The sequence below is a fragment of the Sinocyclocheilus grahami genome, unplaced genomic scaffold, assembly GCF_001515645.1.
Source record: "Sinocyclocheilus grahami isolate Dianchi unplaced genomic scaffold, SAMN03320097.WGS_v1.1 scaffold888.1, whole genome shotgun sequence".
NCBI lineage: Eukaryota > Metazoa > Chordata > Actinopteri > Cypriniformes > Cyprinidae > Sinocyclocheilus > Sinocyclocheilus grahami.
This window is the reverse complement of record NW_015506067.1, coordinates 209635-221780: the sequence shown is the minus strand read 5'-3', so window position 1 is coordinate 221780 and position 12146 is coordinate 209635. Positions and strand designations below refer to the sequence as shown.

Here is a 12146-nt window from a genome sequence, read left to right as displayed (position 1 = left end):
CTTACATTACATTATCATTCAACAAGCCGATTTGAAGAAATGACAGTGAACCATTTGCCTTTTAGAGATATGGCTGATGATGATCTTGATATAGCCACGCATGTGGTGACAGCAATCCTCTATGGAGCAGATGCCTGCTTTGTGTTTGACAGAGAAGTTTCCTCAGATGAGGACAAAAGCAAAGTAGAAGGAGAAGTAAAAGTGGCTCTTGAGAAACTACAGGGTGCTGTTTCAGTGGGTGCAAATGCTGATCTAAAGGTGAATCACAGTCAGCAAACTGCAGTCAAAAAATTCACATGTACATTTTATGGCGACTTTCAGCTGCCGTCTAACCCAACGTCTTTTGAAGATGCTTTGAAAATTTTCACTGATCTTCCAGAACTGCTGAAAGATAATCAAGAGCTGGCGATTCCACTGAGAGTTTGGCTTTATCCTCTGGACAAACTTCACAAAAGAGCTTCAAAACTTCATAAAGACATCAGCATAGATCTGATCATGAAGATAGAATCAGTGATTGAGAGTTTAAATACAGCTGAGATGAAATGCAGTGATCTTCTGAAAGACTCGCCTGCTCAGACATTTGCTGCATTTCATGATAAAATACTGAAAATGAAGCAAAACTGCTACATGTACAAGTTGAGGCTCATGAAGAATCTCGGCTCTTTGCTGCCAAACATCCGTGGAGAAGTGATGAAGGAAACCGCACTGATTGATCTTCTACAAGAACATGACACATCGCCATTCAGAAGAAGTGATCTTTCAGAATGGCTGAAAGAGAGAGAAAGAGAGTCTGTGATCATAAAAACAGTCCTCAGACAGCTGAATGATTATGGTGCGCAGGTGGAAGTTAACACAGATGCCATCTTGATGGATCTTGAGGTTGGGAATCTGGTCAGTTACACATTCACATCACTGAACCACTCAGATGTGCTTCTTCTTCAACAAGCTGCCTATCTGAGTCCTTCAAAACAAGGAGAAACTGATGAGAAGAGCCCTGATTTCAAGCAAACGCCTTGGCTCACTCCTGAGACCCAAAAGTCCATGAGGAGCTATTTGGAGATATTTAAGAACTTAATTGATTCAGAAGACTGTAAACCAGCCACGTTTATTGTGTCCTCAAATGAAATGGAGGATAATCCTGGTTCCTGCATTGTTCTGTATGAAAATGGATGTGATAAAGCTCTTTGCTTTATTCCTCCATCCAAACCAGCCTGTCCAATCACTGAAGAGGTCAAAGGTCAGAGTGTGGTTCTGAAGGTGTTTCCTCCATCATGTCCTGCTACAGTGGGGCTCAGATTACTGTATAAACCGAAGCAGGACACAGTTTGGAGATCTGAACCTGTGCTGAAGGATCAAGACACAGTTACTCTGACTGATCTGAGAGAAGAAACTGAGTATGAGATCAAATGTGGAGCGGTGGGGAAACTCAACTACACCATATACAGTGATGTGATCAGCGTTACCACAGGGGTAAGATGATCATTCATTAAATATCAGCTGGCAATAAGTACATGTTAGGTTAGAAGTATGTTAGGTAACAGAAATATTATAGCTTACCCACTTAATGTAAATTTCATGATTTAATCCGTTGTTCATTAGAATCAAGTGTGTGTTTTTAGCAAAATACAAAGAACCTAGTAGTTATGTAATAAATGTATTTTTTTTCTATTGAACAGAGAAAAAGCAAGAACATTGGAACAACAGGAATCAAAGTTGAAACGGTATATAATCTATTTCACAGACTTCATCTTGAAGACAGGCACCACAATAAACTAAGACCTGTTGCAGATGTTCTTCAGATAACCGAACATTCATTACAGTCCCATGAGTCTTGTGCTGAAGAGATGCTGATTCAGATTTTCATACAAAAGCTACTGATGATGGACTACAGAGCAAGATACTTAAAAGCTAAAGAAAACAACGAGGAAGATCACACACAACAACGAGACTATGACCCATCTAAAGAGGGTGATATTTTTCACGAAATGTCTTTGTCTAATGATAGAAAAAGTCAGTCTGAGCGAATCCACCCAATGGATGTTCAGATGGCTGTGTTTCATTGTGCTGATGGTTTCCTGAAGCAGCTAATGGTGACTAAACTGTCCCAGTGTCAGTACGCTCTGCCTTTGCTTGTTCCTGATCCATTCACACAACAGATTGAGTTTCCTCTCTGGACATTCAGACAAATCAGCAAGAGCTGGAAGATGAGAAACAAAAACAATGAAATCATCAGTCAAACCCAGCCGATCTACAAAGCACAAACTCCAATGGTGTTTTTCTTCAGGTTTGGCTCTGTGTCTTCATCCAAGTCTCAGCTGATGAACAGTCTGATCAATGAGAAACACAACACATTCTTCCACAGGAACTGCCCAGGCAGCAGCAGAACCAGAGTCCTGATGGATGGAGTGGTGGAGATCTCCTGGTTCTGTCCCTCTGGAACATATGATGATAAATTCACTGACTGTGTTGCCTTCTGTAATCTACACGGTGATGCAGCAGCCAATGAGAAACAGCTGCAGATCCTCACTGAAATGGCCTCAGTCAATGTTGTTCTTCTATCACAACTTCAGAGGTATGACAGAAGCATGAAAAAACTTGATGAACTCCATAAGGGCTCAAAGCCATTTATTTGTATTTTTACTGAGGATGAAACGGCTGTAACTGTGTTGAAGGAAAAATATCGGATTGGTCTGAAAAACAGAAATCAGTCGGATGTTTCTGAAGAGCTCAGAAGAGCTATAAATGATTGTCTCTCAGAATCATCTTCCACTTTCAGACTTGAAGATGTGTCCAAACACTCAGATATCAGAGTAGATGAGGAAGTTGATGAGGACTGCAGGAGAGGAAGAGAAGCAGCACAGCAGATGATGTGTTTACTGGAGAAGAAAGATCTGAGAGGAATCAAAGAATCATTTCTGCCTCATCAGGGGAAACTGTGGCATCAGTGGAGTCAGAAGAACAAAGAACTACATCAACCTCAAGCAGATGAGATAGAAATGGACATCAGTAGAAAACAAACAGACTTGAAGACAATCCGTGAACAGCAGCACGCATCTGATATAAGTGAGTTTGTGAAGCTCTTCATTAAAGAAATGAACACAGATGCTGAACATGAAAAGATGTTTTTCATTAAATGGCTCACAATCCTCCTGGATGAATATATCTCAGCTGACCTTTCTGCTCTACATCATAAGTATAATGAAATGTGGTCAACAGTCTTAACAATGAATGATAACAAAAATACATCTGAGCAACTGACAACTGTACAAATTGACCTTGACAGAGTATCTAAGGAACTTCAAGCTGCAGCTTTTGGTTTGGAGCACATCATGAGGGAGATCGGTCAGATCTATGAATCATGTTCATCTGTGAGGAAGATTAAGAAAGACCTGCAGGTTCACTTCTCTTCTCTCCCAAGTCTTGCAGCAGAGATGATGATCTCTGGATTTCCACTGGAGCTGATGGATGGAGATGCTGCTCATGTTCCTGTGATCTGGATCTCTGCTGTGCTAGATGAACTCATCCAGAAACTGGGAGACCAGAGAGTCTTTGTGCTGTCAGTTTTAGGGACTCAGAGCTCTGGGAAATCCACCATGCTGAATGCCATGTTTGGTCTCCAGTTTGCCGTCAGTGCTGGCAGATGCACCAGAGGAGCTTTCATGCAGCTGGTCAAAGTGTCAGATGAGATGAAAACACATATGAAGATCGACTATATTCTGGTTGTTGATATTGAGGGTCTTCATGCTCTAGAACTGACTGGAAGATCAACAAGACATCATGACAATGAACTGGCCACATTTGTTGTTGGTCTTGCAAATCTCACTTTGATCAACTTCTTCAGAGAAAATCCTGCTGAGATGCAGGACATTCTTCAGATTGTTGTTCAGGCCTTCATGAGGATGAAGAAAGTCAGACTGAATCGCAGTTGTGTGTTTGTGCATCAGAATGTTTCAGACATCACAGCTGGAGAGAAAAACATGGAGGGAAGGAGAAGACTGCAGATGAAACTGGATGAAATGACAAAAGTCACTGCTAAAGAGGAAGAATGTGATGCAGAATGTTTCAGTGATGTCACTGAATTTGATATACAAAATTATGTGAAGTATTTCGCTCAGCTCTGGGAGGGCAGACCACCAGTGGCACCACCAAACCCAAACTACTGTGAGAGCATTCAAGAACTGAAGGAAACTATTATGGCTTTTGCCTCAAAATCACATGGAATGATGCTGATAGACTTAAAAGTCTGTATTAAAGATCTCTGGGAGGCTTTACGGAAGGAACAATTTATCTTCAGCTTCAGTTTCAATGCTTTGGAGATTTCAGCCTACAGGACACTGGAGCCCGAATACAATAAGTGGTCCTGGAGTCTTCGCAGTGCCATGATGGAAACTGAGAACAAACTACACAACAAAATAGAAAATGGAACAATCCATGAGGCTGAGGAAACTGATCTTAAAAGAGAACTGAAGAAGACAAATGAAGAAGTGAAAAAATCAATGTCAGAGTTCTTTGAGAAAGTCAGAGATAGAGATAAACTGATTCAGTGGAAAGCAACATTTGACCTCAAAATTAAAGAACTTCAGGAAAACATTGTGAGGGAAACAAAGAGGAAATTAATTGAGATTCTTCAGCAGCGAGACCTCAAGAAAAATATTGATGCCCAGAGGACACATCATGAAAATTCTCTCTATGAAACAAGCAAACAACTTGCCTTAAAATGTAAAGACAAAGCAAATGATGAGGAAAGACTGAAGAAAGAGTTTGATTTGTTTTGGGAACAGAGAGTGAATAAGATCATCACAGAAATTCCTCCAATCAAAGACATTGACATAATGACAGATTTGATACACATCCTCAGTGACATCTACAAAATTGCTCACCATTACAGTGAGAGCTGTGATATTTTTACTGTGTCGACTTATTCAGAATATGTTCTTTTCAGAAAGTCCACAAAAAGAGTTAAAGAAACACATGGATTTGCTCGAATTCTGTCTCCAGCGGATGAAGCCCAGATCAGATCATTAGTCACAGATGTTGCTCTGCAGACAGACACAATGATTCAGTCATTTAACATTTCAAAGATGGGCTACAACATCAGCTGCATTCAAAAACTCACAGGTTACATCAAGAGGAGAGTAACAGAACATCAGATAGGACAAGTGAAATATGTGTTCAAGATTAATTTCTTCATGGATTTGGTTCTTTCCATCTATATGAGAGCAAACAAGATGATCACTGACCAACACAGACTGTTCAGGGAAGCCAATGATCCTGTAATATATGTTGAGAAGAAGAGAGAAGAGTACTATACAATTTTCCAGAAATACTGTCATGGAGAAACATCAGCTGCTATTTTTGGTGAGATCATCTGTCAGAAACTTAAAGAGCCCATTGAGCAGAGTGTCTACAAGAAGACTGCCAGAGATTTAGCAGATGAAATGAGATCAAACTGTGAATCACTGAATGGAAGCAGAGCAAATCTGGAGAAAGACATCCTAAAGACACTGGCAGAAGAGGAAGATTTCAACAAATACATGAACTACATTCATAATCCCAGAGATCATTTCAAGAGTTTCATCAGATGTGAAGTCAGTCGGTACATCACTGATCAGTTCAGTGTCAGTGTTTTACCCAGGATGAAGGAGAACATTGAACTCCTGCAGCAGAAGATCACGAAAGCATCTCATGAATCTACTGAATACGTTCAAGTCAGCAGAGGAGATGTTGGTTTGTGGTTGAAGAATTTCACACAGCAGCTCTCAGATGAGCTGATCTTCTCTGAAAAAGACCTCAGTGGAGTGAAACATGATGATGTTGAAGTGAAACTCCTAGAAGATGTGATAGATAAAGAACTTCCTGCTATAATGTCTGAGATCAGCAGTAGATTCAACACAAAGACATTTCCAGTAAAGCTGGACTATAAATTCAGACCAGATGAGCTTCTGATTGATGACTTCTGTTGGTGCTGTTGGGCTCAGTTTCCGTTCTGCACCAACACTGTAGAAAACCATGATGGAGATCACAGTGTTGCTTTCCACAGAGTGAGAGGAACTAAAGGGTGGCATTTCTCTCAAGCTCAGTATCTCTGTGCTGTTATTTGCACCAAATTAGTGGCATGTAATCAGGATGAACCAGATGGAACGTTCCCTTTGAGAGAACATAGAAGAGCAGGAGGAGTTTATACAGACTGGAGCATCACCCCTGACCTCTCTGAACTGCCCTACTGGAAGTGGTTTGTGTGCAGATTCCAGAAAGATCTGGAGAAATATTGCAATAAAACATTTGATGGATATGGTAAGATCCCAGATGAATGGAAAAAATATTCAAAACAGGATGCTATTGAGAGTTTGGGTCAATGCATCTAATGGAGAAGATGAATGCAAATCTTCCGTTTCCTCTCAGAATCTCCTCAGAGCACAGCCAGAAATTAGTTTCTATTATACATCTATATGTCAACACCTCAAAGAGGACAATATTCAATCTAAAAGTATACTGTTCTACAGAGCAGGAAAAATCCTAAAACCATTTACATTTTCTACATTTTAATTGTAGACATTTTTATTGAAAAAATATGCAACTTCTAACTAAACTGAATTGTTTTATAGCTTTATACTTTTTTATTGATTTATTTGTAGTTGTTGTTGTATGTTTAGAGGTTAAATTAGCTGTAGATACTAACATGATTAAATGAGTATAAGAAATAAGTTGTAACTAAGTTACAAATAATAAATAAATTCAGATTATAAAATTATCTGCTGTTTAATAATGCAAACAAAGGTATCATTTGCAACATTACTGGCCCCTACAGTTAAGTGAGTTGAATTCAATGTTTTTACCGTTCAAAAAGGATATGTAATGTGTAATGTGGAAGTTTGTGTACCATCATGTTTTAAATTTTTTCATAACATGTTTAATCAGTTTTTTAAACATTTAAACATCTAATGAAAATGTTATTACATAATTCTGTGATCATTACATGCGTCATGTGCTTGTAATAAATGACTTATAGTATGAAAAAAATAAAATGTACAAAAACACGTCCTCTTCTTATATTGAAATCTTGGACAAATTCTGCATGCAGGCCAGCAGTTGAAAGATGAAATTACAAAAACTTTAAGACATAAAGCATTTAGCTAGTGAATGAAGTGATGATGAAAATAAGTTCAAGGGATTCAAATTAACTCAGACATTGTGAAAATATACTGAACCGCATCAGTACTGCATCTTTTTCTCAGGATAGTTATTCTAGCCACATGGTTCCTTCATGATATAAATAAATTCATCAAACATAGATGTAAGGAACAATGGGTTAAATCAGTGTGTTCTGGATTACACTGAGTACATTTAAATTTAGTAATTTAGCAGACACTTTTATTCAAAGCGACTTACAAATGAGGACAATGGAAGCAATCAAAATCAACAAAAGAGCAATATGCAAGTGCTATAACAAGTCTCAGTTAGCCTTGCTCAGTTCACATAGCAAGGTTGTTGTTTTTTAAATAATATAATAAATAAAAAGATAGATAGAAACAGAACAGAAAAGAAAAAGAAAAGAGCAAACTAGTGTTAGAGGCCTTTTTTGCTTTTTGTTAATTGTATAATAAATAAAAAGAGAACATAGATAGAATACAAAAAATAATAGAGAAGCTAGTGTTAGTTTTTTTTTTTAAGAAAACAAGCAGTTAGTAAATCAATAGAGTGCAAGTCTCAGAGAGACAAGTTTTTTTTTTTAAAGAATAGAATTAGAATAGACAGTGCTAAAGTTAGAAGGTCAAATAAAGATGGAAGAGTGTTTTAGCCGATTCTTGAAGATGGCTAAGCACTCAGCTGCTCGGATTGAGTTGGGCAGGTCTCGCACCAGGAGAGAATATTTAATTTAAAAGTCTGTGAAAGTGATTTTGTGCCTCTTTGGGATGGGATGAGAAATTAGAAATGATTGGAGAGTGCTGCAGGAGTAGCAGTGTCCTCTGGTTTGATCCACGTCTCTGTCAGGGCCTAGGTTTAGTCTTGAATGACTAGAAATAGATGTAATAAAATCAGAAAAGAGGATGAGTCAAAGGCGATACTTTTGTCCCTTGCTGGTGTCCCTGCCCGGTGGAGTCGCACGGCAGATGGTCTTTACACATTTTACACACAAATGTGTCCAGGTCCTCCACATACTTAAAGATGAATAAACAGACATCCCTTGCTTCATTTGTTTACAAAAATAAAATTTTTTTTATTTGTTTACAAAATTAATTTTAAGAATTATGCAAAAATAATTAAAAAATTTTTTTTACAAAAATATATGTTCAACAAGAGATATGTTCCAACTATCATAAAGGAACAGTTGAATGATCAGATAAACATTTCTTGAAATGCAGTACACATACATACATAAGCTACATAGAGAGATTCCTTGCCTTGATTTATTATTCACAGAAACATTGCATGGACTTTCAGGACTTGTTCATCAAGACAATTTTATATGAATGTGTCCAGCTCCTCCAGATACTCAAAGAATCAGAATCGAAAGCAGAAATCCGAATCAGAAAGAGCTTTATTGCCAAGTGTGCTTACACACACAAGGAATTTGTCTTGGTGACAGAAGCTTCCAGTGCACAGACAGAATAACAAGTGACAAGACACAGATAACAAAATAAACAAGTGATTAAAAATAAATATGTGAAAACAATACACAATAGACAAAAAGACAATAGACAACATATTGAATGTACAGATGTGCTATATACAAATTATGCAAGGGAATGTGGAATGCATACACTGTTTTTTTCCCTCTTCTGCTGTTGTGGTAATGCAAGGAATTATGTGATTGGTTGTCAAGGCAGCCAATCAGAATTTAGCAGCCTTGTCTCTGATTGGCTGTAATTATGGCATATTGTAACACTGGGTTGTGTTGAGCAAGCGAGCCATTGGCATTTAGAGAGCACCAGTGGTGTATAAAGTACCTGACAGCCATACTCAAGTAAAAGTACAGATATCTTACAAGAAAATGACTTTGGTAGAAGTTGAAGTCACCGCATAGAATATTACTTGAGTAAAAGTCTTAAAGTATGTGATATTTATTGTACTTAAGTACGAAAAGTATTTTTTAAATCTAAAACGTACTTAAGTATTGAAAGTAAAAGTACAAGTAAAAAAAAGAAAAAAAGAAGAAAATAAACAATATTAAAAATGTTCATACACAGCTTGAGTAGCAAGATTGTGTTCAGTTTGAACTCTTTCTTCCATTTTGTATTTTTGGGTAAGAATAAGAAGCACTTCATCCGGTACTTAGTGTCTTTCATTCCAGCACAAGAAAACATTTCTGGAATCTACATCTGAAATAGCATTTAGATGTATCTACACAGTTTATGTATCTAAGGGGACATCAATGCATTTAAAGTGCAGTTACAGATGCAGCAATATTATGTCTAAAATGTAAGTCATTTATTGCTTTACTGAACTTGTATAAAAATTATTATTTAATTTATTTATTAAATGTGTTCATGCTGATATCTGCAGAAAAACGGTACTCTTTGTGTGATATAGGCTAGATTAAGTTAACTATATTAAATTATATAAATGTAAGCATACAGAAGCATTTTTGCAGTCTACAATTTAGAATGCCTGGAATTTTGAATTTTGTGTGCACTCTTGTGTGTGATTTGGTGATATAGCCTATTGATAATGTCAGATCACACATCATTAAAACAACACTTACCATATTATCGCAGACGATCCTGTATCGCACACACCAGCCTCGACTTGAGTGGAAAATAAATCATCTGCGGTTGTGCGCACACTTGTTTGCACATGAGCAAAGCAGAGCAAAGGTGTTTTTTAGGAGTCTAACTTGCAAACGCCAGACCACTGATTCGTCTGGCGTAGTTCTGCCACGGTCCATTTCTCCGCAGCTGGGGCGGGGGAGAGGGCTGAGGCGTAGGAGGACGCTGGAGAAGGTGGCTGACGCCTTGAAGGCGCAGGTGATGGCGTGCCTCGGTGCCTGGAGGTATGCGCGATGGCGGCGCGGGAGGGCCGGCGGCCCCGAGTTGCAGCCGCGGGCTCGCTTATGGTGTCCTGCGGAGCGCTGGTGTGCTGAAGACGCCGGAGGACCCGTGGTGTCGAATTCGTTATCGTCCGGGAAAAGCTCGATGTCTGACATGGTGCTAGGATGCTAAGGACGGGAGATAATGGAGGTAAGGCTGCTTTGATTATTTATAGAGGTTCTCTCTTGAGCTGATTGGATAGATGGTGTAATTACTGATGATGAACTGGCCGTGTTAATTATCTGTGCGCGCTCCTCCCGAAACTTGTTAATAAAACATCACTTTGTGCGCTCACAAAACTCAGATCGCGCGCGTGCAAAAGGCACTTTTGTGCGCTCAAAATATGATCTTTCACATGCAGAATTGTGGCAGAGATCTAAGCCTATATAGAGATTGCATTGCAGTGCCTGCAGTTCGAAAAAAATAATCTGTGTATGGAAGTCTGCGAGAGCACTTGGGGCGATTCTCAGTCTGTCAGAAATCGCCCAAAAAGGGGCGGTACTACACAAAACAAGACTTGACGCTGATTGGGCTATTTAGAGGCAGAACAAACAGTCTAGAATAGTGAAAGCTAGCATAACACTGTGGTTAAATGTGAAAGAAAAAATCCCTCCATTTCGCGCTTTGGTGGTGCGTCGCCCAATCGCCCTAATGGAGAAACCGCCCCTGTATATATATATATATATATATTAGGGATGCACCTGTCGGTATCGGGCCGATACTGAGCACTATAAACATAATTTATTTTTAACCTTAGGCATACACGACTTTCTGGCGGAAGTGAATCTAGCAGCTTGTGTGAAGTGCGCTAGGCTGTACTATTCTGCATCAGTACAAATACCTGCACGCGTTGCGCGTGTTTTGCTTGCTTCATGAGTGTTTCTGCAGTATATGAGTGGCTTTGGAAAATAAACTGCAGCACGTTTCAGATGAAAAAAACGCGACTTCTATTTCTGAAAATATCACAGTTAGGAGATTTATAGCGAGTGGTTCCCTGCATTATTACAGCAAAGCGCGTGATTACAGTACTGAGCCGCTGCAATGGAGCAGCTCTAATGCTATTAAATTAAAGATGATGTTGCCTACCATAGAGAGAGCGAAAAATGAAGCGTGAAAGTAACAAAAACTTGTAAAATACATTTTAATGAGCATAATTAAGTGTGAAAATAACCGAAGGATATACAGTCAAACCAAAAATCAAACCAATTATTTTTTTACTAGTGAGTGTAGGACACTATAGTTCATTTATGTAAGCGAGGATAGCAAAATAAAAATAAACTGTGACAAATTATACCCAAAAATTCGTCATACAGTGGACTACCAGTAAAACTGATACAAATTTGGGGCCAAAAATTATTCAGGCCGAGTCTGGGAAAAAAAAGGTTTGCATGCAGCTGACTGACAGCATGCCCAGGAGACTACAGGCTGTCATTAAGGCTAAGGGTTGGCAGACTAAGTATTGATAGTTGTGTAAATACTGCCATACTGTCTGAATAATTTTGGGTTGATTGTAATCCATTACATACATATATATATATATATATATATATATATATATATATATATATATGGTGCATCCCTAATATATATATATATATATATATATATATATACAGCCAGGTCCATATATATTTTCATAATTTCGGCTCTGTAAGCCACATGCCACCAGAATAGAATTAAAATGAAACAATCAAGATGAAATTGAAGTAAAGATTTTCAGCTTCAAGGGGTTGAACAAAAATATAACATAAAATGTTTAGGAATTACCTAATTACCAAACCCTCTGTATTTGCTCTGGTGAAGTCATCTCTTGATTGTAGACTTTCACAGTGACTTTCTTCTCTTGGCTGGATGTTGTGAAAGGGTTTTTCTTTACCATGGAGAGGATTCTCTGAGCATCCAGCACTGCTGTCCTCCGTGGACATCCAGGCCTTTTTCTGAGCTCACCAGTACTAAACTGTTACTAAACTGTTGATTTGGCCACTTCTAATGTTCCTGCTATCTCTCTTATGGATTTGTTTTGTTTTTGAAGCCTAACAATTGTCTGTTTCACTTGCATGGAGAGATCCTTTGACTGCATGATGTGGGTTCACAGCAACAGCTTCCAAATGCAAATTT

The 12146-nt window shown here is 38.5% G+C and overlaps 2 protein-coding genes across 2 annotated transcripts; both read left to right on the top strand.

The window, feature by feature from the left end:
• Positions 1–6: 6 nt before the first annotated feature.
• Positions 7–1479, top strand: LOC107563762 (stonustoxin subunit beta-like; the record flags this gene model as incomplete). Its single annotated transcript, XM_016248704.1, has 1 exon — positions 7–1479. A coding segment is annotated over one exon (1473 nt), but the record flags the coding sequence as incomplete, so codon positions are not given.
• Positions 1480–1862: 383 nt separating this feature from the next.
• On the top strand, positions 1863–6372 carry LOC107563724 (interferon-induced very large GTPase 1-like). The gene has a single exon (XM_016248665.1). The coding sequence runs from the start codon at positions 1878–1880 to the stop codon at positions 6363–6365; it is 4488 nt and encodes a 1495-aa protein (XP_016104151.1). The 5' UTR covers positions 1863–1877; the 3' UTR covers positions 6366–6372.
• Positions 6373–12146: the final 5774 nt, after the last annotated feature.